The sequence below is a fragment of the Drosophila guanche genome, unplaced genomic scaffold, assembly GCF_900245975.1.
Source record: "Drosophila guanche unplaced genomic scaffold, DGUA_6, whole genome shotgun sequence".
NCBI lineage: Eukaryota > Metazoa > Arthropoda > Insecta > Diptera > Drosophilidae > Drosophila > Drosophila guanche.
The window spans coordinates 2,410,818-2,436,415 of NW_022995745.1; the positions used below are offsets into that span (position 1 = coordinate 2,410,818).

Here is a 25,598-nt window from a genome sequence, read left to right on the forward strand (position 1 = left end):
TATACACTAGTTAATCGCTTGTTTAACAATTCATTTTGATTTCTTTTTAATGTATTTTATAACAATTTTATTGTTGGCTTTTCTCCAGTTTCATTTTGTTTTTTTGCTTAGAGTTTTTCTGTGTGTGGAAGCAGCTTTTCTTTGTGGGTGTTTTTCCCCTGGGAAACGAGTATATATTTAATTTAATTTAGTTATTATTCTCCCAGCTACAATAGCATGTTTAATATATAATCTATAACTATATAAATTTGGTTTAGTTGATTCATTTGGATTTATTCTGCTAGGTTTTCTTCAATTGAATTCGCTTGTGTGGCCGAGAACTAAAGCACGTGGCATTTTGCCATTTATTTAAAATGTTTATCAAACTTGTATATCAATTATCGATTTGGTGCGCTCTACAGTGCAAAATATTTGCTCAATTACAAAAATTGTTTCACAGTTTATTGTTGCATCCTTCGAACAACAACAAATCCAACAAAGCAACAACTAAATAAACAACAACGAGTCAGAGTCAGAGTCGAAAAGCGTTATAGTCGACAGGTACAATTAATTTGCCTGCAATCTGATCTGCGATAGAACCTAAGATCTGAGTAGAAACGGAATCGTGTCATAGCTTAAAGCAAACTTGAGTTGATCTTTCGGTCTCTCTATATAAATTGATTGGATCCATTCGATCGATGGCTGTGTAATGGCATTAACTAGGCAAAATTGAAAACGGTTTCTTGTTGTAGCTTCAGCAAATTCATGAATAATTATACGTTCGTTATTGGTAAATCCTTACAATTTCCGTTCAATTGAATTTGGTATCACAGCAATATATTTGTTTTTCTTTTAGTTTAGTTTAGTTAAGTTAGTGTATATATTATATATATATATATATATATATATATTCTAGATATTTGTGGCGTTGTGGTGTAGTGTGGTAGTGTGACGATTCGGAATAGCAAACGAAATCAGAACTTGGAAAGCGCTCAACTCGCTTAACTCTGAAGCACGCAGGAAACCGAAATGAAATCAAACTGTATTTAGTAGCATTTCTGCAAGTACTCGTAACTGTGACTAGTGTAAGCTCTAATAACAATCCGAGATTAAACCGCAATGTGGCAACAACCTATGTGGTAAGTGTTTGTACTCTCAAATACGTTTGATGGTGGGACCTGTAAAAAATACCGAGACTTTGCGCTTGAATCTCTCCATCGTGGGCTCGTGATCCTCCTCGTCATCGTCGTCGTCATCATCGAAGACCACCACTGGCGGCGGTGCACGATGCTGTGGATGTCCATGGGGATGCAGGCGACTGGGTCGTGGCTTCTGCCCGAATATAATGGTGCGTGTAAATCGCACTCTTGCCTCCTCCTCCGCTTCGGCAGCTGCTGCCGCATCGGCATCATTCTCGTCGCCACCAGCACCAGCACCGCCTCCATCCGATTCGCTGAAACCGGGATTAAGTATTATATTCGGTATAAGCTCAATGCTGTCCCAACCATCTTGCAGTTCTTCAAGCCACAACAGCAGAAGGGATCACGAATCGTAATTGGAACATATATAGAAAGAGAAAGAGAGAGAGACAGAGAGAGGAAAACAAATACATTTATTAGATACATTTATGATAATTGTTCTGTACTTTACCTCTGCTTTTGTATATTCTTTTGGGTGGGGGGGATAGTTTTTTGTTTAAGGCAGTTTTGTTTTTAGCGTGTATGGTTTTTGTTTTTGTGTTTTTTGTGTTTGCGTATATGTGTGTGTGCAAAGTTAAAGCTCGAGGGAAAAACTTTAAGCTCAAGTTGCAACTTGAACAATCCCAGTGGGTAGAAGATTTTGAATACCCATTGAGGGAATGCCCAGCGTGTAACAGGAGCTTGTGGCCACCCTCGCAATGCCGCAAAAGCAACAACTTTTGACTCTAAATAAGTATAGTTCATATCGTATATATTGTATATAGTATCTGTATAGTAGGTTATCCAGTGTCTATATATGTGTTTGTGTGTGTTGTGTGCAGATTCTATGGCGTGTCTTCTGTGTGTTTTTGTGTGTAACGAACATAAATCAAACACTCAACAAAACATTTACACATTCTTTTTGGGTTTTTTGTTTGTTTGTTCTTTTCCATTAAAACGTTTAATGTTCGTGCTTGGTTTTTAAATGCAAATAACATAATAATATATATTCAGTAAATTACATAAACGGTTACAACATTGATAAAGCAGTTTCTTGGTTATTTCTTTTGGTTTTTTGCTATGCATTTTACAATATTAATTAAGCAATAGTTCTTCTAGTTTTATATTTAGGGGTATATGCATCTTTGGTTATCGCTTTCTAGCAATTTGTTTGGATTACTTCAACATGTTTTTAAAACTTCAAAAGTGTTTATAGTTTTTCGGTCCTTTTCGATTTTGATTCATTGATTGCTTGCTACAAGTGCGCTGGCTATCACAGTTAAAGTGCTTAAAGCTTTGATTTCTTTGGTCTACAATTGCAATTCATTTATATCTTTGGTTTTTTTTTAATGGGAAAAATCGCACTTTGGTTGGCTTAAGGCTATAGAAGGGTACGAGTTATCTGAGTTCTATATGTAAAGATTTATTCAATGAAGTGATTTGGGATAAATTGGGATGAACCATGAAAGCGTCTTTTATCCATCTACTAACTGCCTGGAATATTTGTTGAACTTTGGTTGTGTTTTTCACATGTGATAAAAATTGCGTGAAAGAGCACTTTTTATTAAGGAATACTGACAGAGGAGCACTGCCGCATGACGCGCTACAAATACATACAAGTGCATGAATGCAAATGTATGAACGAGATGGCATAATAGTGTTGCTGTCGAGTAAATCTACTATTAATTGATCTAAGCTCTACTTTCAATGAAACTATTTTCATACAATTTAAAAAAGAATTTAATGGTATACCAAAAGTAGTATTTTTAAGAGAATTTCCAATATCTTGAATGGAGGACCTAGGCGTGGGGTCTTCTTTAAGAAGGGAAGCACCCTTCCTTCCTAACACTCATACTTATCTTTTCAACACTGGTTCTTGTACTCAATTCATTCAAGAAGTATCTTCAGCGCCGTGCACTGGCTAACTGATTAACTGATGAAGAAATATTTATATACGAACATTTGTATGGTATTTGTATTTACAGATTATTTGGAGGGGCATTGGTACTAAAGCTATATACATATAATGACTTATAACTAATAAATAACAACACTAAAGCAAACAATTAATTTTGGGGCCGTTGTCATACATACATATGTATATAGATAGACACTCATACAACACGCAAATTATAACTGAATGGAACATTGAATAACAATTGCAACAATATATGTATTAACAATAACAGTAGCAACAACAATAACAGCAATACAGCAATAGCCATAGCAATGAGAACAACAATGCGTGAAGATAAAAACAAAAGGAACAAACGTAACTCAAAAGTTAGCTAAGAAAACAAACATAATAGAACACTTAAATGACGCCTGGATCATTCCAGCAGCGTTGCAGTGACTTGGTTACATCGATTTTGGTGCGCCCGTCACCTATGTGGTTCTAAAATCTTTGCTAAAACTAAAGACGAATTAAACGCAACGAAAAAATGGTTCTAGTAGATTGCATTGCCCAACACTGGCACACACAAAACACAGGAACACAGGAACGGTAACAGGCATTCGCTGCACAGCACTGGCAAGCCACACACAAAACGTGAAATCTTTTGCGATTTTGATAAATTGATTGTTTGTTTGGTTGGAGTTTGGAGTTATTTTTGGAGTTGTTGTTTTTTTTTTATTTGTGAGTTAATTCGACTTAGTCTGTACCCATTTGCGATGCTTGGTAGCACTCCTTGGAGAGCACAATGCAGAGTCCAATGGCTAATATCACAAGTGTTCCGAGCACTATACTGACGGCCACTATCCAAATGCGTGGATCGAAATTGTCTAAGTCGGGTTTAATAAGGCGTATGAGATCTGAACGCGCATCAAGAGAGATATATATAGAGAGAAAGAGAGATATATAGAGAGAGAGACACACACATCGAGAACTCCCGAAAGGGAGACAGAGTTTTTTTCAGAGCGTGAGAGGGGGAGAGAGAGAAAAAAGAGACATAGATGGACAACAAAAAGAATTACAAAATATATACTAAAACAATGATCTATGTATACGATAACGTTTACGTTTACGATTACAATTTTAAGGTAAAGTCAAGTCAATCGATAATACACGATAACACTAGAGTTGCGGAGCGATGGCAACCAGGATTGCATCTAGTTTCTAGCGGCAACCCTGGCCGCATTCAAATACCGACAATAACAACAACAAAAAAGTACAATTTACACATTGAAAAGTAAGTTAGTACGGCTGAAAGATTATCCAACTAATGAAAGTACAGTCAGACCCTAGAACCTATGATAATCTATGGATAATGCCTATCCTAAGATACAGTTCGCCTAACTATCGTATGAGCATAAGAGTATGTGGGTTGTGTGTGTGGACCTCCACTGGGAGTACTCACCCTCTTCTTTGGTCTCCGGCAAGGTGGTGACATTGGTGGTTACCACCACGCCGCTGCCCAGCTCATTGTTGGCCCATATCCGGAACTCATAGGTGGTGTTTGGCGCCAACCGATACACCTCCATTTGACGCTGAATCGTTCGGATTTGTTTTGTTATTAGTTTTGATTAAAATATACACAGAGACAAATACTGACCACATTGGGTGCTATATTAATGGGATCCATGCGGCTCCAGGCGTGCTCGAAGCTGGCATTTGCTGGCGGCTGGCTGTACGATACATTCCGGAATTCGGCGGTGAAGCTGCGCACGGGATAGCCGCCCGACTGGGTTTTGTTGAAGCGCCAGATGAGAAAGCCCAGTATGGTGGAAGCCTTGAAGTACAGCTGCGTCACTGGGCCGGGTACAGTGCGTACCGTGAGCTTTGTGCGCTGGTATGCCTGATACTCCAGCTCCTCCTCCTGCACCTGCATCGGCTTTTGTTCTTTGGATTGTGTTGTGGTTGCGATTGTGGCTGCGGTTGCGGTTTCCTCCTCTGGCAGCTGCTGCTCCCCATCATTCTCCAGTCGCGGTGAGGTAGTTGTCGCTGGGCTTGTGGCTGTAGCTCTTGTAGTTGTGGTAGTGGTTGTGGCTGTGGCAAAGCACACATAAATGCCAGCATCCGATGTGCTCACATTACGCAGCACCAAGACACGACCCGTCTGGGAAACATAAGAAGAAATCAATTCTAAAGGTATATTCTGCAATTGTTGGGTGGGCTCCGGGCTGGCTGCACCACTCACCTGGACTATTGGACTGTTGCTGCCGTGTTCTTTGACCCACATTATGTTGCCCTGGGCGATGCAGGGTATGCTGACATTTCCGCCCTTATCCGTTGCATATTCGTTGTACTTAATCGTGGAGCTGAGCACCGTGAGCACTGCAAAATAAACAAGAAAGCACAAGGATAAAAGACAGTCAGCAGTGAATGTGAGTATGAACCCTTTCCCCAGCTCGTCATGCAGCAGTGCTACTCGGTTCTACTTGGTGACAAGTCCCCATATCTAAGATGGATCTTAGATCTCTGCACCACACTTGGATTAATTGCCTTTGATAGACAAAAACGACGACGACGAGGACCCTTTGTCATCGGGAAACTCCCTCCAGTGCCTCCAGTTGCGATGTCTGCAGACTGGTTAGAACGCTGCCTGGGCGGATACTTTCAATTACTTGGCCTGCGATGCAGCTACTCCAACCGCCGTGTGGGTCGCCTGTTAAGCAGCCTCTACCTGGTGCTAGTGATCATTGATTTGCTGGTACAGATGAGGAACTATGGCAGGGGGGAAGAGCTGATGATCGATAGAAGGCTTTTCTTTCCCAAGGCCATTCAGGCTGTGAATGTGTTCTACAAGCTGGTCCATGCACTGATCGCCCTCTTTGCGCTAATCGGATGCCGGCGGGAGCGTCATCTGCTGCAACAGCTGCCACCCACGCATGCCACCGCAGCCGTCAATCGTCTGGTGGCCCTGGAACTGCTCTTGGTTGTGTACGCCCTGACGATTGCCATTACCGATGCCATGAGGTTCGGGCAGTTCGTTGAGAACTTACGCTATATCTTCAGCTCTCAGGCGGTGCGCGCACGCTATCTGCAGATGCTCCTTCTGGTCCGACGCCTGCAGGCGCAGTTGGAGCAGCTACAGCGCCAGCTGATCAATTGCTCTCTGGAAGACTACCCGCAGCTGCGCTCCGCGTATGCCCACTTGGCGAGGTTGTGCCGATCTCTGTCGCAGCTCTATGGTCCGTCGCTGCTGCTGCTGAATGTGCTCGTTCTGGGCGACTTTCTCATCGTTTGCAATGTGTACTTCATGGTGGGGCATTTGGAATCGGTGCATGCCACGTGGCTGGTCTTCTGGCAGGCCGTCTACGTAGTGGTGCCCACACTCGTGAAGATCTGGACAGTGTGCGCCGCCTGTGATCGTTTTGTGGCAGGGGTAGGTGTCCGCCAATCATTGAATATTCATTCATGAGCGAATCCTCTTTACAGTCAAAAATTCTGCAACGGCAACTAAGCGAAAAGCGTGGCGGGACGTCCCAGGAGCGCAGCCAAATTGAGGAATTTTCCCTGCAAATCATGCAAGATGCCTTGCAGTTCAATGTCTGTGGCATCTACCATCTGAATCTGCAAACTCTGGCAGCGGTAGGACATGCAACGGACATTAAACTTGAGCACTACCAAATGAAAAGGAACTCAAAAGGTCCTCTCGTCCTCTCTTTGCAGATGTTCTTCTTCATATTGGAAGTACTGGTCATATTTCTGCAATTTGTGACCCTCATTCATTGAGTGAATAAATCATGAAACGAAGAAGGAAAACGGCGCACGATTTTCTTTGCTGGTGTGGGTTGGGACTTTGTAGAGGTAAACAGAAAAAAAAAGCTTCAATTTCTGGTTGTTGCAGAAAATGTTAAAACGACATGCGATGCGCGAGAAGGTCAGGAGGCGGCATACAAAAACACGCATACAACAGAGGCCGAAGCGACGAAGCCAACCCACTTTCCATGCACCCCCCGCACCACCCATATGGTGGTGGGAGGCAGGCGGGTGCTGTACATTTCATCAAAAGCAGCAACTGCTATAGTGTTTTCCATTGCTTCTTTATTTGGGTTCTCTTAAGCGATGATTTCTCTGGCAGCTTAATAATGATGCCTTCACTTCCTTTTATTTTTCCAGTGAAGGAAATCATATGTTCATGTGACTCTATTTCTGTATTAACCTTTTCGACAATTATCGACTAATGCAACTAATGGCAACGAACATTTTTGGATATTGCATCGCTTACTCTTGAGTATGAAGTCCCCATCGGGCCCTTCTTTGAATAAAAAATAATGCCAATGGTGTCATATTGCAGCATTTTGCAGCATTATCAAATAATTTTTGTACTACCCGTTTGGCTTTTACTTTATGGCCAAAAATGCGTCACATGCTGACAATGGGCAACCGAATTGATGGACAGCCCCAGCCATCGAATGAGTCCAGTGATTGAACGAGTGAGCGATTGAATGAGTGAGTGTCTCACTGCATGAACGAATGACTCTCATAGACTTCATTCGATTGGGGGGCCGTTGGGTGGTTCCGTGTTTCAAATCAATTAACTGACGTCAGCACATGGACACGGATGGACAAACGGACGGATGGAGGGACACAGAGGCACAGCACAGGCAGAGCCTTACATCATATACTCATCCCGTGGCACCCCCTTCGAGTGGTATGCTCTGGCCCTCACTTCCGGGCCGAACTGCATAAACTTTTGGCCAATTGCTTATCAAAATTATGGATGAATGAATGAAAGCAGAGAAGCAACTTTCACGAAAGTCGAAGGTTACACACAGGTAACGTTTTCATTATTCAAAATTATTAAAAATATCCTTTTAATATGATTTCCCAATGTATTTTTGTTTGCACTGAAATACCTGAGAAAACTTCTTGGAAGGCAGACTTTCACTTAATTTGTTTTCCCCAAGTGATGAGAGCCACAGACCAGCTCCTACTCTATCCATTCGCTTTTGGGCATGCTGCCTTGCTGAATAATTAAGATCCTGCAAGCTTGCCAGCCTCCAGAGGAGCATAAGGAGCATCATTTGCGGCTGGCTATATCCACCTTTCAGGACAACAGCCAACAAGCAAATCAACATAAAGGCATGCTGAAATGGGACCCTGCTGGGAGATCGAATCCAATAGGTCTTCAAGGCAAAAACTTGGCCTGCTGCTGTGAAAACTTTTCAAGTGCCCTCACACGCATAGTTTCTCCCGCATAAGAAGTATCCCAACTCGAAAATTGTACAACTTTAAAGTGTGTGGGGGGAAAGCACTGAATTTTCACTGTTATTTACAACATGCACACGAATCGAGAGCACTTCAATTGCCATTCAATTTCAACTTTAATCAATATTTTGGCATTTTATAAATTAAGTCTAAGGATGTATTTCCAACGTATAGAAAAAGGCGAGAGTAAAATGTTGTTTAAACAAAATAGTATCCATTACTGAGCGCTTCAACTGGCATTTTGAAAAATGTTCCTTAATTGTTTTTACTTATCTCCCGTAATTAATACGAATGGAGTTGATCCTCTACTCGGCTGTTATTGTGAAGTGAAATATGCATATACAAATCTATTCTGCAAGTCCTCATGTACCCAGAATGCTACCCTGTGACATGGTTTCTGTAATTTTTGAGCTTAAATAATTTGCAATATTTATGACTCCCCCAGAACGTCCCTCGTTGTTTCGTTGTCGCAGTTGTCATGTTTCAGCGACAAGAAACCGAAAAGCAAACCCACCAGCAGAGTCTACATGCATATGTCGGACATGAAGGAGAAGTATTCCCTTCACATAAAAAATAGAATATAAACAGAGAGGGCCCTGACATTTTTATGGCGTTTAATAATGCATTTGTCTTAGAACCATTGCTGTATCGACGCCCATCGATGGGTTTGTTGTTTGTGGTGTTGTTTGTGTGGCCGGATGTGGCACAACAAATGGAATTGGGAAAATGCAATTTTTATCCAGAGAGAACATTAAATTCCAATTGATAAAGCTTTCAGCCATACAGATGGCGGGAGGGATACACAATCAAATAAATGTGTGGAAAAATGCAACGAAAATTGAAGCACCAAATAAAATGGAAACAAAAAATAGCTGAAACTCTGAAAATTTCTTCAATCAGACATTAAAGAATGCATTCAACATTGAAATACCTGGGGCAGAAGAAACATTCCTACGAGGAAACATTCCTTCCATGTTCCACAGAAGACCATTCAAGTGAATGGAAGCGAAATTCAAGCGACAACAAAAAGAGTCACTCAATGTTTTGGTCTCTTTTCTTATTTGTATTGCTATTTTTATTTTTATTTTTATTTTATTTCGTGTCCAGTGAAAGAAGTGGCTTCAATGTCAAGTTTCAAAGGCAACAAAATGGAAAAGCTGCTTAAAGAATTTTCGTGTGCAATTCCCTAGAACTCACTTTATTATTATTGCCCCAACGGGCTTTTCGGGTGGCTTTTGGGGCAACAAAATAAAATGCCTGAATTAATTAAAATTCATAATTAGTTGCATTTTGCCCCACGGCTCGACTGCGGTGCAGTGAGGGGGCAATGAGGGGGCAATGAGGTCACGACAAGAGCTAATCCTCACAGCCTCTGGGCTGTGGACCAAGGAGCACCCACAGTGGGAACAAAATCATCGAAACAGCGTTACCTTACGCTCATGGGAAATTTGGTGGAAAATTATCCTAAAGAGAGATGCGATTTGGGCGCAGATTGAGGTAGTTTCGGAAACCATTTATGCATTCCGTATTTTCATTCGTTTGGGTAAATTCAATGGACTCTCGTTCCATTTCCCACAATTCTCATGTCCACTGTGCTCGTTTCACGTCAATTCTCATTTCGCAGTTTATTTGTTTTGCAAAAACTTGGGTCCTGGGCTGCTGCATTCTGCCTGTGTCCTGGTGGCAAGGATTAAGCCTGCGAAAACTATAATGAGTTGGCTCCGTCGTGTCGCCATTCAACCGCAGCTGTTTCTCCTCCCTTTCCTGCGGGCACACACTTGTTGAACTTTTTGCTGTCTGTGTTCTGAGGAGGGGGCGGGAACAATAGCAAACCCCACTCGATCCTTATCCTTGCATTCCACTCCAGCATTCAAGTGGAAAATCAATGCAAAAATCACATGATGCATGGACACGTGGATGCTCCTTTGGTTGGGTGTTGTGGCTTGAAGATTTTGGTGCTGGGGTGTGGAATGACACTTAACCTTTCTCTTTTTGGCATTGACATTGCGAGTTTCCGTCGCCGATGCCGACGCCTTCTCTTTGTCAACAGTGCCCCACATCTGCCCCAAGCAGGCCGCCGCACTTGCTGCCGCATGATCCATGCACCATTCGAAGTGTCCTGTGCGAGTATACCCTGCCCAAATAGGGGATCAAAAAGCCCATGTGGTTATCCTCTCAAGATTTTTCCAGATTGCCTATCCACGTTTATTTTCACGTTCACGTGCGACTGGCACAGAATCGCTCGACAAATTTCCCATAGGCGATAGGATACATTCGCCGTTAGCTCTTTTGAATCGTACATCTATGGATAAGTGTATGTCATGCCTCGACCTTGCCCTTGCTTTCTGGCCTTCTGTCTCCCACACACACACATTCTGTAGGAGCCACGCTGCCACACTCTGGTGCTCTGAGGTATGTCTGTGTGTGGCAGAGTGACTAAAAATAGTTGCATTTGTTATCCTTTGTTTGGGGACTTGGGCTCTCAGCGTGCAGTGGGCAGAGTGTCGAAACCGCAGAATAGGGTCAACAAAAGGTGCAACGAAATTTGATTAGTCACTGCGGCCTTGGTGTGGTGTTTCCTTGGGTTATCCGCCAATTAAAAAATCCCTCGCTTGAAGCCACTAATTGTTGATTCCAGCACAGACTTGGCCAAGAAAATCCATTCCTTTAATACAAAAAAACAAACAAAAGAAAATCTCTCTTGTTTTAATTAAAAGCAAACATTTTGTCACCACAGAGAGAGGCACAAGGTAATGAGAGAGAGCTTGGCCAAGTTAACTAACCAAAGACATCTTTTCCACGTCCTCTATTTCCCTGTTCCATGTCCTTATTCCTTGCAATAATACTAAGAAATGGTGGAACGTGGCTCCAACCATTCAAGGATTTATACGCAATTTGCATGCAAATCAAGCTGGTTACGACCCCAAAGTGGGAGGCCAGAATTAAGGCACTTTGACTGCGATTTATTGTTCACAAGGAACGGAGGCAGTGGACATGACTACACACACGCAAGGGAGTCTCCAGTTATAGCTGGAGTCTTGGTTAACTCAACGCCAAATGAAATGTCAAATTCCAAACCCGAATTGAAACACCCTAAAATTGGAATCAGAATGATTGGACTAAGATATATAGTTTATCTTTAATGGTATGAATATGTACCTTTCGATTATATGGACACTGTACATATATATGTACATATAAACATACATACATATGCATATGAAAAGATGAGCGTAGGGATACCAAGGGAGACTGTATATTGTACAGCTACCGTTATTTTTTCACATTTTTAATCCAATTTTTCCGTAATCTCTGGCAAAGTTCTTGCTCATTAATACCCAAAATCTTCATCAATTTATTATCATTCCCCGGGGGAATACGGATACCCCAGGCACACAGGCCCACACGACTGGAGGATGGATGCGAAAGGCGAAACACAGACCCAAATGTGGGGGGGGGGCCACATGGACATTAATTATGAGCAAGGAAATGAAAAGATAAATGAATGACCGAGCCCTTGTTCCTACAGTCCGCTCCGCTTTCCATACATCCAGCAATCAGCTGGTGCATGGGTCCTCCCGGGGGGTTATATAAAAATATAGTATGTGTCCCTTACCTTGGGTGAAAAATAATAGATTGAACGATGACAACGTTAGCACGGAGCTGGACGTGGACGACATGCTTCCATATTACGCTTTACATAAGCGTTGGTGTTCCCTTTCCCGTTCCCGTTACCGTTTCCGCTGTGTTACGTTATCCGCCCGTCGTTTGCCTTTAGTTTAGCGATGCACGCACCAGTCGGCCGTCTACAGCCGGCGCTCCTCCGCTCTGCAGGGCTCGGCGCTCTATTCAATCCTCCACTCACAGACAAAGCCGGCTTACCAACAACAACAGCAACAACAGTAATCAACAAAAAAGGCAGAAGAGACAAAAAAAAGCACAACAAAAACAGGAGAACGTAACGAAGAAGAAACAACAACAGAAAAGTAACGGCGACGCCGCCGCCAAAGGCTGTTTGTGCTGCTCTCCTCCTACACCACCTTCTCCACTTAGTCTTCTTCTTTAACAGTTACTCGTCTTGGGTGCCCAGGCGCTCGGTTTGTTGTTGCCGCTGTGACTTCTTTTGACGTAACTCCTCCGCAATGCCGCTCCGCCTCACACTCTCCCACTCTCTCTGGCACTCTTTTGGATGATTTCTGCACTAAAACTATTGTTCTACTTCTCTCTTTTTAGAGAAAAAAAAAGCACGCACGCGTTGGATTACTCTGCTAAACTACATTTAATTTGTTGCAAATTCAAGTGAGAGTGCGGATAGTCACACTCTGATGCGCGACGAGAGTGATATTTGTTGCAGTTAAAGGTCACAATATAGGGACAAAAAAATAATAAACTTGGCCACAGATACGAAAATACAGTAACTGTTTCTGTCTGTTGGTTAAAAAATACGTAAATACGCTAGAATACGACCGTCAGCGCCGAAGTTTGTTTGGATTTTGATTGGAATATTGAAGGAATGACTGCTTGACTGCTCCAAAATGGTGCGCGAAAGTGAGCATCGTGCTCGCGTTGGCCTAGAGGATGAAACTTTCTCTTTCCTCTCGCTGCTCCGTGCCTGGCCTGGCTTTCGGCTTCTTTACTTGTTTTTTTCGGCGAACTGAACGCTTGCTTCGGCCATCGCCAATGCCAATGTGTGCGAGTGGGTGGGTGGGAGAGCATAGAGCCTGCTGGTAGCACCGCTTGTCCAACACTTCCCTGAGAATGCTTCTGGTTGTGCAACTCTGGGGCCGCGTGGAGCTGTGTCCAACTGTGAATTTACCTTGGCAGACGTAGGAGAGGAGATAAAATCCACTCCCCCAATCCCTCGCACACACACACACACCCATTGAACAGCTGTCTGTCGCATCTCACGGGTGCGGAACAGAAAGGACAGACGCCAGGCAACCGACAAGTTCGCTGAACCCGCGGCACATAACGAGGATTTTGTGGCCAGTGTTTTGCACTGTTGCAAATGAATGCATGTACATAAATTCAACCCTCTATCTTTTAGGCAGGTCGTTTATTATAAATTTATTATGTTTTCAAATGCATTTGTCTTAATATTATGATATAATTTACAACTAAAATACATGATGTGTACACTGCACGGTAGGAGGGTCCCTCAATCGAATGGAGGTTATCCATTACAGAACGGAAATGCATCGCTTGCAAAGACCGCACCGCACAAAGAGAACTACTACGTTTTGATTAAAATTAAAAAATAAAATTATATACCGATTTGGTACGGTACATCATCATTGGAGTATGTACTCCGATGAATAGAATAATTGAATTGTACATGGTACAGTATAATTATTCTAGCATTACTGGGGTTCACTTGGAAATGATTGCATTCGGATTGCATTTTGTCGATCCTCGTGTCTGGCAGTTGCGTGCCAGGTGGTGATTACAATTTACAAATAAAGAAATAAATTAAAATAGTGACCCTCCCTGCTCCTCAACCTCTTTTCTGTCTCGCAAACCCACAAAAACAGTTTTTCTATCTGTATCTCTATGTGCTAGCGACGCTTTTTGACGCGTTCAATGTATTTGGTTTTGTTAAGGGCACGATTGCCGGCATGGGGATCCATCATGCGCTTCCAATCTGTCTGCCCTACCACAAAGCCAATGGCACGCATCTTTTCCTGGGCGCGTTTCTCCTCAATGTCTGCCCAGCGCACCTGTAACGGAAAGTAAAGTGAGTCAAGAGTCCTTGTAACAGTCGTCGGAGTCGCTATCTCCAGCCACCACTTCTAGCTCTAATTTTCATCGGATATTATTTAATTTGGGTAAACTTATAATCATAAACAAATATCTCTTGTAATTTACTTGTAATCCTCGGAATCACTTATTACAGTCTATTAGAGTCTGCCTTTTAGTTTTCATTGCAATCGTATAATGATTACAGCTAACAAAAACACTCAGCAAAAGGGAATATCTTCACACACTCCTGATTATCAAATATATTTTTATCTACAAATCCAATTTTAATGAAACTTTAGCTAGTTACAAAATTTCCACAGAGTGTGCAAAAGAGACAATATTATTGTCTATCTACTTTTTCTATCTCTTTTCCTTTAGTGTTGAGCTCATTTTCAACATCTAGAGATCAACGCCTTTTATCCACAACTCACTCGCTTTTTGCCATCGGCTGAGGTATTGGGTGGCTCCCAGTCGTCCAGCTGCAGATATTCGGCCATGCTGGCGGTCTTGCTTTTCTTCAGGATGCGCATGGTACCGTCCAGACGGGCTACAAGGACAACAATCAGTAAAGAGATCCTTAAAAAGGAGTATAATGTGGCAGGACTTACCTAGATTATCCTCGGTGTTGTCGCTTTCCCACTTGCTTTTCAAATTGCCAAACTGCACGGAACCACACAGAATCACCGATTGAATAAAGGAGTAGAGGAATGGGAGATGGTGGAGAAATTTCGGTTTTTGTTTGTTTTGGAAAAGGAACACCCCCCAATAACACCAAAAGCCCCACACTGGATGTTTGTAATTTTTTATCGGTTAACACTTACATCGTAGCAGATATCATCACCGTTGCTGTCATCTGTCGTGCCATCGACAGCTCCGGCGGCTGTGGAAGCGGTGACGGCGGCGGCCACAACATCCCCATCCCCAGTGGTTGTTGCCTTGGTTGCGGCATTCGAAGCAGTGTCGTCATTATAGGCATTATCATCCTGAAATAAATGAAGCCGCCATAAATCAACAAAACGTTCGCTTCATTCGTGTTTTAGCCTTTTTGCAGAAGTTGCCTTTACTAAAGAGCTTAATTATAGGATAATTTCATCAATAGGTTTCGCTACAGATAGATCTACAGTAAATTTTCGATGATGTGTCGCTTTCGCTTGAGAACTTATGTGCTAAAATCGAGGCGATACAGAGCGCATATCCGACATATATCGATATCATATTCATATTCATAATAATTCATTCATAATCATTGCATTGCACATATGCCAGAGAAAAAACTTATGTCTAAGAGCATCTATCTCTAAATTATAATCTTTCCGTTCAACTTTCGACGGAAAGGCGGGCAGAGTAAAAGTTAAAATTGTTTGCTTGTTTGTATACAAATATGACTAGATTGGGCAAGAGGCATCGATGGCGGTAGCGAGAGACTCGCGGACCTCTGGCCTGCAGCGCCTGTAACCTGACGCGCCACATGTGGGGGGCGTACATGGTGTGGTTACAGGCTGCAGGCGGCACAGGCCGGAGACCAACAGTCTCCCGCTCCCGCCTCGTCTGAGGGAGTGTGTAGGGGGAGAATCATTCCCGTTTCCACCCAATCATTCGCGTTCAACGCGAGAGAATCGCATCTCGATTCTAGGGCATAGTTACCGTTGCCATATTCTCAACATCTTCCATCTCGACCACATTCTCCAGAAGCGTGGCCACGTCCAGTTTAATGTAATGCAGCGGTGTCTCGTTCCAGTTATCCAGCGCCAACTGGATCTCCCCTTTGGTGCGCTTGTGCGCATTACGCCCCAGACAAGTCTCCATGTCGCAAAACAGATCCACAATGTACGGCTAGACAGGAAGATTTATGTAATAAGCAAACGGACAAATGGTTGTTTCGCACTGGAGACTAACCACAAAATTCGAGTCCTTTGCATTGCAATAGAACTCGTTGAGTGTGCGCAGCGAATTGTTATTACAATCCACAATTATAAAGTCGTACAGGTTATCGCTGAGCGTCTTCTTGAACGATTTGATCAGGTATTGCATGTAGGTCTCCTCCATGGTGTCGTCGTACTCGTAGAGTAGCTCCTTTTTGGGTATCTGTAAGACACAACGTCAAGTCAAACGGAATTGAAAACCTCTTGCATTCCATATGTCGAGGTATGCCTCACTCACCTTCTTGCCCGTCTTGGGGCACTTCTCCTCGTAGTCATTCTCAATGATGAAGTAATCATCGATGCTGAGTATACGCGGTGTGGTGCCGCCCATTTCCAGCTCCTTCTCCTTGATGAGGCGTGCCACAAACGACTTGCCGCTGCCCGGTGGACCGCGTAGTATAACACAAATGCGCTTGGGACGCGTCAGGCGGCCGGGCGGCAACAGAATCTCATCAATCGTTATGGTATTGCGATTCTCAATCGTGGGCACACTCATCTCCAAATGTGGGGCAGGAACATGGCCGGCGGGCACATCCTCATTGGCCTTTGCCTCCGAGGGAAACAGAGATTGCAGCGCCCTAGGACCAGCCTCTGATGGAGACGACGACGACGGTTCCGTTTTCGGTATCAATAAGCTCTCCCCTAGCATGCGCCGCTGCGGATTGGCAGGGAAGGCCTTCTTGAAGGGTTCCACACCGGAAGAGACGCTGCCAAAGATGTGCATCGATGGCGGCGATGGCAGTGAGTCATCATCTCGTACTTCCACGAGATTACTGCACGCATTCAAAAAAGGATGGAAGCACATTAGTAATTTACGTTACATATGTAGGGGCTGGGGCATTGGGACTTACTCTTCACCATCGGATATATCCTCGAGATCATCGGACTGCTTGGCATTGATCTGCTCCAGCGGGACGGGTGTCTAAGGGAAAGGATTGCAAACGGATTAGGTATCGCATCGAAGGACAACTCGACTCCCCATGTTATGTGAAGAGCGGGCGCTTGGGCTTACCTGCTGATCGCTCTCTTCGGACGGAATCGCATGAAGCTGACGATTCTGCTGTAATTGCATACGCTCCTGCTGGCGCAGCTGTTTTTTTCTTTTTTTGTTACGTTGTTTTATGGTATTTTGATTCTGACCGGATGCGGGTCCGGTTAAGCTTCCTGCTGCCGCTCCTGCTGTTGCTACTCCTCCTAATGGTCCTCCTCCAGGTCCCATCCCCATTCCGTGGGATGCTCCGCCGCGTCCACCTCCGCGTCCGCCTCCTCGACCAGGTCCCATTCTACCACCAACTGGCGCATAGCCATTGTTTGAGGCGTGTCCATACTCAAAGGTTTTCAGTGGCCTAAATTCGGGCAGCCCATCACCAGATGCTGGAGAAGCGCCCCCGCTCAATGTGGATGACTTGTGGCCATAGTCGATGACTTTGGGGGCGGGCGTCTGGTTCTGGTAGTCGAACACCTTTATGGGGCGATGCACGGGATGCTCGTCGCCGTCCTCAATGGTATCCGCACGTGAATGAGAATGAGGGTGGAATGGCGGCCCCTGTGGCTTTTGCTGTGTTGACGGCGGCTCCGGTCTGCAACGTGGGGCAACGTGATGTGTAAGAGGTGGGGGGCGTAGGGTGGTGGAAGGAACGCAGTGGCGTGGTCGGTATTGTCGGTATCAAATATCGGTTGTTTTTTGTTGGTATTTGTTGTAGTATTTTGAACGGTATTTTGCGGTATTTCGGTTGTTCGATTATTGAATCGATTATGAATCGATTATTTTCAATATTTAAAATTGATTTTTGTTTCGTTTTTTGAGGTTTTTTTATTGTTTCAAAAACCAAAAGAAAAACACTTTAACTTTTACTTTTCTTTCAAATTTACAAAAAAAAGTATTGAAGATGTGCGGGGTGGTTGGGTCAAGGGTCATACTAGGCGTTTTTGAACGTATAGAGGGGGCTGGGTCATAGTTCATAGGTCCTAGATTTTACAGACATAATTGCACACAGAAAATATTACGGACAAAAATAAAGGGCGAAAATGCCGCTTCCCTGTATTCAGAAATACAATTCGGAATCTCAGACAATTTTTCTCCCCCATCCCTCACAGAAAATATAGAATGTATATCGATAATTAATCGGAAAACTTGACAGCTCTTTGGAGAGAATCTTTTTAAAAGGCGGAAGGAGGACAGATACCATCCCATGAGGTATCCTTTATATTCCATAAGTCAGCGGACAAGCATTAAATATCTAATGTATGTTCCTACATATCGTAAATTGCATTTGTATATTTATTTATTTAAAACTTTCGAGATTTGAGGCATACAGTGCGTTTCAATGGTGTATGGTTTATAAGGGGGACATCATATGGCTTATATAATATATAGTTTTACAATATTTTACAGCTTGTCGACCCTTTTGTTGGTCAGTCATCGAAAATCTAGTATTGAGCTAATTATCGATATCTACCGATATAACAATTTTAGCGTGTTAGATTGAGAGAGATAGACAGAGAGCGAGAAAGACTTATCGACATTAAAATCCATATCGTTAATCGATGTACGTTTTCTGTTGATCGAGCAACGATTGAAATTTTCGAACGGGTATCGAAACGTATTTATGTAGGATATTTGTAACCAATTAAAAACGGATAGGCACTCCGTAAATAGCTTGAATTTTATTACATATATATCGTTTAGCTATCGAACGAACACAGTGTTTATTTGTCTTATTGATTAATCGATCCATCTAAATATATCAACTATCGTTTATTGTTAGTCCAAAAAATTCAATATTGGTCACACAATAATTAACAGTGTGGCGTGGTTCAATCGCTATCTATCTGTATTTATGCTTTTTGTATTGCTGGCCTGAATCCTGTTCTGATCTTCCTACCGATATTCAAACGCACTGCAAACCCCAGGTACACGTCTTTTTTAAAATTGTAATTCATACATCAGACCGACCCCCAGACGACGACACTGGAACTGAAAACTTGAAACTTTTGCTATTGAGGTGGTAAGGAAAATGTAATTTCATCTTTACGTATGCATTGATCACTCATTTGATGTACAAAGAAACGGACTGACTGACTCGATATCGGACAGTTCTCTCTGGTGTTCTTATGGGTGTGTCTGAGTGTGTTTGAGACCAACCTTAGTTTTATCTTTTATTTTTCATTTTCGACTTATAAAACTTTTAATTCTACAAACAAATACATCCTGATCCTAACTTTCAAAACATAAATTCAGATTCAGATACAGGTGGAGTGAAGAGAGAGCAAAGAGAGTAGAGAGTATGAAAATGTTCCAAGGAAACTAAAAAAAAACAGAATTAAAACGTAACAAAGCGAAAATGTTACAAATTCATTTCATTTTAAACAACTTAATTTTTTTATGTTAGTTCGGTTTCTTTTTTCGTCAAGTTTTTGGGGAGCAACAAATTTTTTCAATTGTTTTGTTTCCCATTTTCAAGGGTATTATGCTAGAGCTATAGATCTCTGTTTCTGGTTTTTCTGTTTTCTTCGAGTTTTTGGAGGATGTGTACATGGTGTGGGTGTGTATGTTCTTATTTGCTGAATTAATCTACTATATCTGTATATGGTGCTATGTGTTTATCGATGTAGAAGTAGAAGAGGAAGCTCTGAGGCTATGTCTGGGGCTGGGGGTTCAGAGGAGCAGAGGGAGAACTGATCCTCTGGTGCCACTGGAGCCTTCATCCCACTGCCGCTTCTTCACTGCTTCCTTCTCTAATACTCTCTCTCCTACTCAGATCCTGCGCTGCTTCTGCTGCTGCTGCTGGACGTTTCTATTGGTCCTGTTCTTGAATTTAGCTTGACCGCTGCTCAGACCACGCGGACACCACAAGACACCATTCATTGATCGTATGGGATCATGGATTTATGCATTGATCGATCGATTCACCCACCACCATCACATGTCAATACCATGATATTATTATTTTTTTTTTTCATTTGTTTTTTTTTGTATTGGTTTTTTTGTATTTTTAACAAAAGTTGTGTGGTATTTTTTGGTATTTTGTTTCGTTTTCATTTCGTATTTCGGATATATATTTTTTTTTGTATTTATCAGTTGCATAGAAGTAGAAGAGAAGAAGAGAAAACGGGTATGGAATGTAAATTCCAGCATTAACGATAACTAGAAAAAAACACATCGCCTGCACATAATCTACATAAAGAATGTTGGGGGGAAGGAGAGAGAGAGACAAGAGAGAGCAACAAACATACAGAAAGAGAGAGCGAGCGAGCGAGACGGAGAAAGAGCGACATATAGGGGTGGGTGGAGATTTGGAGGGCTGGAAGGAGGCTTGGCAGATACGACAAATATCGACGAGGACTCGCAACACAAACGCCTTGTACTTATCTGGTATTTATGCGTGAATAAAAACCCTTCAAGTCTGGTATTTATCTAGTATTTTGGGGAATAAACTCTCATTTAAGAGTGGTATCTAGCTGGTACTTTTGCGGAATAAACTTGCCTTTAACGGGTATGTACTTATTCGGAATAATTGTACTTAACCTGGTATTAATTCGGAATAAACTAATATTTAACTAGTATTTATTCGGAGTGAACTGTCATTTTATGATCGGACAAATAAATATGCGACATTTCCCAAAGGCATTCAGGTTTTAAAGTGCCACGCGTCCTGCAACAGCGACGCTCGGTCGTTTATTGCACGCGTGAGAAGGTTACTTTGCTGAAGGAAATCGTATCATGAGAAAATCGCAACCTGTCCTACAATTCAGGTTATAATGCTCCAAGCTATTCTATCCCTGAAAAGTCAAGTCCAAAAGTGGAGGAAAGTACCTGACATCGGTATATTCATCCACACCTTCTCGTAATTAATTACATTTCTTATAAATTATGGCATGAACAAAGTACACTAGAGATGCCTTGAGAATTAAATCAGAGTTCGATTCAGCGGACAGACAGTCGTTGGGAGTTTGAAAGAAGACGGATGTCTATCCCCCTGTCCACTGTATTAAAGGAATTTTCTGTAACATTTTTTCGCATAGGTTTTGCTTTCGCACATGAGATCAAACTGTTCTGGTGTTTTGATTTTGCGTTAAAAGAAGAGTTATTCATAAAAGTGTGAGAGTGAGTTCTGTTTTTGGACACATACCCGTCATCCCATTGCTTCCGATTTCCAAAGTTCATCATGTTTCCGCCTCCGCCTGCGCCTGGTCCAAAGTTTCGACGATTGCGGGGAGGACCTCCGCCCATATCGTTGTCAAAGTTGGGCATCGGGGGACCGGAATTACGCCGGAATGGATTATCACTATTGTTGGGAGGTCCTCCTCCGAAGTTGGGTCCTCCTCCAAAGTTCGGTCCAGGACCAGGGCCATCAAAAGGCCCTCCAGGACCTCCAGGACCACCAAAGCCGAAGGGATTAAACGGTGCCGAGTCGGGGCCACATCCAGGGCCAGGACCACGGAATTTCGGACCAAAATTGGGTCCAGGTCCGGGTCCACCGCCGCGATTGTGTGGACCGAAATTGGGACCGAAATTAGGACCAAAGTTCGGCCCATTTGGTCGATTGTTAGGACCGAAATTGGGCCTAAAGTTGGGTCCTCCAGGACCACCGGGACCAAAGGGCGGGCCACCATTTGGACCGAAATTGCGGCCGCCATTGGGGCCAAAGTTGGGTCCGGGTCCGGGTCCATGTCCAGGTCCAAAATTCCTGCCATTCGGCCCAAAGCCGGGGCCATTTCCATCGAAATTGTTGCTAAAGTCCGTGAAATTATCGCCAGGCACCTGTCCGGGTCCCAATTGATTGATTTGATTGGGACCAAAGGGCCCGTGAGCATCACGAAAGCCTGGACCAGGACCGGGGTGAGGACCGAGACCGGAACCAGGGCCACCAGGAGCATCACCAGCAAATCCACGATGGAGCCGAGAGTGCTGCGGATCATCCATGTCCGTGGGTCCACGGCTGCGTGAGTCGGCGGCATCGCCGCTATCCCGACTCATCATCGACTCCCTGGAGTCCTGCGAGAGCTTGTCCACATTTCCAGGCGATTGAGACTGCGAATGGGAGTGCACCTTCTTCTTGCGCTGCCATTCGGCAAAGGAAAGCGGTCTTCCCTTGTTGGCGGCGCCACCTGCTGCGCCTCCTGGCTCCGCCGAGTCGTTGGCTCCTGTTCTTGCTAATGCGCCGCCCTGCTGCTCGCTTAACCGCTCTTGGGCCTTGGCCACTGCCTGGGTGAGATTATTCATGAAATCGGGATCCCTCAGAGCGTTGGACACATTCGCTGGCAGAGATTCATCCGTCGACTTTTTGCTGTCGTCGCTGGCGCTCACAACAAAGGGTGCTCCGCCTTCTTTGACGGCTGCTGCATCGACAGCCACAGCGGCGTCGGTAGCCAGATCCTCCGGGTTCTTGATCACCACATCGAACAGCGATGGTATTTTCTTGTTTTCGTCTGTGGCAACAGCGGCTGCGGCTGTCTTGGCTCTGTCCTCGACCAGATCGAGCCCAGGGATGCCATCGCTCTTCCTGAAGATATTCGTCATGGGCGTATCCACCAGGTCCGGCTCTGGCTCCGGCTCATCGTCGTCATCGTCCAGTGAAATGGTGAGAATGTTCTCCTCTTTGGTTAGCTTTGCCGGCGTGGAGGTGGCAGAGGCACCCTCGAACCGCCGCTTCCCAAGAACAGATCCAGGAACAGGCTCAAGATTGCTCTTCTGATGCTGCTGCTCCAGGGGCTTTTTGGGCGACGACTTCTTTTGTGGATCTACTGTCTTCAGCTCCTGGGGCGGCTGCTGCATCTGCTCCTTAAATTGTTCGTGCTCGCGGTGCTCTCGATTCCCGCCTGGAAATGCACCGGGACCAGGACCATGTCTGCCAGCAAAGCCAGGTCTGCCGCCAGGACTAGGTCCAAATGCAGCTCCAGGTCCGCGTCCTCCAAAGGGTCCTCTCTCAAAAGCAGGGCCTGATCCCGGTCCCGGTTCCGTTCCTGGTCCCTGACCATCCTTTCCCGCATCACCTCTGATTGGACCCTCAAAGGAGCCACCGCGGAAGCGTCCGCCTCCACCATCTTCATTCTCTTCGATGGGATCTTTGCTGGCCATTGGTCCGACTGGTGGACCATCTGGAGCTGCTGCTGTTGGTCCTGTGCCGGCACCAACTGCCGCTCCTCCACCACCATCTTGAGCCTGACGGCGACGTCGCATCTGTTCACGACGCTCGGCAATGCGACGCCGCTGCTTCTCAAACTCCTCCTCGTAGCGGCGGTACTCATCGCGATCCGGATGATTGGCATTGGCCCGTTTCCAGTCCTCAAACTGCTGCTCCCACTGATCAAACAGCCGATCGAAGCTCGCCTCATCCAGATCTGGTCCGGCAGGAGCTCCACCTCCGCCACGTGGATTGATGTTATTGCTGTTCCTTGGGCCAAAGTTGCCGCCGTTGCCGTTTCTATCGTCGTTGTATCCCTGATTATCCCAGCGCCCAGCATTGTTGTTCGGCGGTGGACCACGACGATTGTTGGCCCCAAAATTATTGCCAAAGTTGCCAGAGCTATCCGATCCTCCTGGGGCTCCACCACCGCCGCCATAGCTGTTGTTGTTAGTAAAGTTTGATCCACCTCCGCCTCCTCCTGCTCCCCCGCTAGGGCTATTACCAAAGTTTCCAGAGTTTCCACCGTCACTGGAATTGCCAGTAATTGCTCGTCTAGGTCCAGGTCCAGGTGTTCCACTGCGACCGCTGAATCCTTCTTGATTTGAGCCAAACTCCTGGCCAGAATGCTGAGTAAAAGGATTGTTGCTGCGTGGTGGGGGAGGGCCATCTGCTCCTCCCTTTTGCCCTGGTCCGTCGCTCCAACCTTTGCGCTGGAAGTTATTGTTCGGTTTATTCCCTGCATGGCGCTGCTCCATATCGGGATTATTCGTTGACCAGCGATTCGTTCGCTGATTGCTGTTGCCACCCGGCGGCGGCTGCTGCTGCTCATGTTGCTGGTCCATACCTGGGGGTGGTCCCTCCCAGCGTCCTCGATTTGACTCAGCAGCAGGCGGCGGCGGTCCGCTCCAGCGATTGCTGCCATCACCACCCTGCGATGGTGGCGGTCCGTCCCAGCGTCGGTTTGCATCAGCGGCAGGTGGTGGCGGGCCGGAATTCCAGCGGTTCCCACCCGATGGTGACGATCCCTCCCATCTAGAACCTGGACCTGGACCTCCACCTGGACCCGGACCAGGTCCGGGCACATCTGTTGGCCCGTCCCAGCTTGCTGCATTACGTGGCGGCGGCTGATTCTGGTGCTCCGGATGTTGGGGGTGCTGGCTCCATTGGTTCTCCATGGCATTGGGCAGCTGCGGGCGCAACTTGGGATCTCCGCCCATAAAGGCAGGCGGCGGCGGCTGCTGCAGATTGGGAAAAGGATTCATGTTGCCCGGCATCTCGTTGGGAATGGCTCCCATGGGTGGCTGACCGTAGCCTCCCATCTGTGGCTGTGGCATTTGGTTGTAGCGAGACCCCGACGGCGGTTGTTGGTGATGCTGATGTGGATGAGCCGCCGTTGGCGCTGTGGGCCACATATTGGGACCGGGCTGATGCTGATGCTGGTGCTGATGCTGCATGTAGCCTCCGGCATTGGCGTTCTTCTGCGGTGGCGGCGGCGGCGGCTGGCTGTACATTTGTGGTTGGGCCATAATCTTGCCCGGAATGCCGGCCCCTTGGGGATTGGGGGGCACCGGAGCCACCACCGCCGGAGCCTGGTAGTATGCCTGTTGTGCAGGAGGATATCCCTGCACTCCCGGCTGCACTGCCACAGCGGCGGGCATAACAACTGCTGCTGCTGCGACGGGCGCTGCAGCCACTGCCGGTGCAACAGCGGCAGTAGCCACGGCCGCGGCATTTGCTCCGCCAGCTGATGCGGCAGCCATCTCCCGTTTGTACTGAAAGAGGTCAAGCAAATTAAATCAACTTAAGTCGAGTGGTGCATGGGGGATGGTACACACCTGCTCTCCGTATTGGGCATGCCACTTGGCGTACTCCTGCTGGTACGTCTGCCACTGATGCCAGTGGTGCTGCAGCGCATATTGCTGCTCGGGGGTCATGGCCGCGTACTGGGCAGCCGTGTACTGCTCGTAGGGGTTGGTGGCCGTTTGTCCGGCCGTGCTGTAGGGGTTGCCACCCAGTACCGCAGGCATGGCGACCTGGTCAGCGTCGCCGGCGGGCACCACCGAGGATGCTGTGGACGCATGGTCGGCGGGCGGCGGCGGTGGTGGTGCGTCGGGCAGTGGCGGCGGTACCGTGGGCTGGGGCGGTGCAGCCATTGACACGGCGCCTGGCACCATACCCGCTGCAGCGGGCCATTGATTCCACATTCTCACTCCTCTTTTTTTGCACACTTTCGGTCACAAGGAATGGGTTTTTCGTTATTATCTCATCGTGCACTACTCGTGTGTGCTCTGGCGATTTATTGTATTCGTCATTAAACTCACCGCGAACTTGTTATTTTATGTAATTTGCAGCAATAAACTAATTTCCGAACATAAGAAAAAGTAAAAATTCCACTCACTTCGCCATTTTTGGCTTGAAAATTAGAGACGGGGAACGGGATTCTCGATTGCCGCAAGACGAACACAATAGCAAAAAGAAAGATATATCGATAGTGATA

At 45.4% G+C, this 25,598-nt stretch overlaps 3 protein-coding genes across 9 annotated transcripts; 1 reads left to right on the forward strand and 2 right to left on the reverse strand.

Annotated features, from left to right (window-relative positions):
• Positions 1-717: 717 nt before the first annotated feature.
• On the reverse strand, positions 718-12,971 carry LOC117581288. Of its 3 annotated transcripts, XM_034268318.1 has the most exons (6): positions 11,927-12,970; positions 5,294-5,430; positions 4,709-5,212; positions 4,514-4,643; positions 3,819-3,968; positions 718-1,496 (listed from the first exon to the last, which is right to left on the reverse strand). In XM_034268318.1, the coding sequence occupies exons 1-6, from the start codon at positions 11,988-11,990 to the stop codon at positions 1,135-1,137; spliced, it is 1,347 nt and encodes a 448-aa protein (XP_034124209.1). In that variant the 5' UTR covers positions 11,991-12,970; the 3' UTR covers positions 718-1,134. The 3 variants fall into 3 exon arrangements, with proteins under 3 accessions (XP_034124209.1, XP_034124211.1, XP_034124210.1); XM_034268320.1 differs by lacking the exon at positions 3,819-3,968 and having other exon boundaries at positions 718-1,432; positions 11,927-12,971; XM_034268319.1 differs by lacking the exon at positions 3,819-3,968 and having other exon boundaries at positions 11,927-12,971.
• Positions 5,658-6,831, forward strand: LOC117580842 (putative gustatory receptor 9a). Its single transcript, XM_034267583.1, has 3 exons — positions 5,658-6,481; positions 6,535-6,687; positions 6,769-6,831. The coding sequence occupies exons 1-3, from the start codon at positions 5,672-5,674 to the stop codon at positions 6,829-6,831; spliced, it is 1,026 nt and encodes a 341-aa protein (XP_034123474.1). The 5' UTR covers positions 5,658-5,671.
• Positions 12,972-13,351: 380 nt separating the features above from the next.
• Positions 13,352-25,562, reverse strand: LOC117581277 (trithorax group protein osa). 5 transcript variants are annotated; one of them, XM_034268296.1, is made up of 13 exons: positions 25,423-25,560; positions 24,937-25,328; positions 22,914-24,873; positions 21,104-21,161; positions 16,984-17,551; positions 16,823-16,893; positions 16,210-16,744; positions 15,946-16,134; positions 15,694-15,882; positions 14,871-15,032; positions 14,658-14,709; positions 14,481-14,596; positions 13,352-14,027 (listed from the first exon to the last, which is right to left on the reverse strand). In XM_034268296.1, the coding sequence occupies exons 2-13, from the start codon at positions 25,303-25,305 to the stop codon at positions 13,866-13,868; spliced, it is 4,431 nt and encodes a 1,476-aa protein (XP_034124187.1). In that variant the 5' UTR covers positions 25,306-25,328; positions 25,423-25,560; the 3' UTR covers positions 13,352-13,865. The 5 variants fall into 5 exon arrangements, with proteins under 5 accessions (XP_034124187.1, XP_034124186.1, XP_034124185.1 ...); XM_034268295.1 differs by having other exon boundaries at positions 21,104-21,551; positions 21,609-24,873; XM_034268294.1 differs by having other exon boundaries at positions 21,104-24,873.
• Positions 25,563-25,598: the final 36 nt, after the last annotated feature.

What these genes read in the sequence shown, in the direction of transcription:
- LOC117580842 (XM_034267583.1), top strand. Translation starts at nt 5,672, where the DNA reads ATGTCTGCAGACTGGTTAGAACGCTGCCTGGGCGGATACTTTCAATTA. An exon ending in GTGATCGTTTTGTGGCAGGG is followed by an intron (nt 6,482 to 6,534) that starts GTAGGTGTCCGC and finishes TCCTCTTTACAG; the next exon opens with TCAAAAATTCTGCAACGGCA. An exon ending in ATCTGCAAACTCTGGCAGCG is followed by an intron (nt 6,688 to 6,768) that starts GTAGGACATGCA and finishes CTCTCTTTGCAG; the next exon opens with ATGTTCTTCTTCATATTGGA.
- LOC117581288 (XM_034268318.1), bottom strand. Translation starts at nt 11,990, where the DNA reads ATGTCGTCCACGTCCAGCTCCGTGCTAACGTTGTCATCGTTCAATCTA. An exon ending in GCAACAGTCCAATAGTCCAG is followed by an intron (nt 5,213 to 5,293) that starts GTGAGTGGTGCA and finishes TATGTTTCCCAG; the next exon opens with ACGGGTCGTGTCTTGGTGCT. An exon ending in TTAATATAGCACCCAATGTG is followed by an intron (nt 4,644 to 4,708) that starts GTCAGTATTTGT and finishes CGAACGATTCAG; the next exon opens with CGTCAAATGGAGGTGTATCG.
- LOC117581277 (XM_034268294.1), bottom strand. Translation starts at nt 25,305, where the DNA reads ATGTGGAATCAATGGCCCGCTGCAGCGGGTATGGTGCCAGGCGCCGTG. An exon ending in ATGCCCAATACGGAGAGCAG is followed by an intron (nt 24,874 to 24,936) that starts GTGTGTACCATC and finishes GACCTCTTTCAG; the next exon opens with TACAAACGGGAGATGGCTGC. An exon ending in GATATATCCGATGGTGAAGA is followed by an intron (nt 16,745 to 16,822) that starts GTAAGTCCCAAT and finishes GAATGCGTGCAG; the next exon opens with TAATCTCGTGGAAGTACGAG.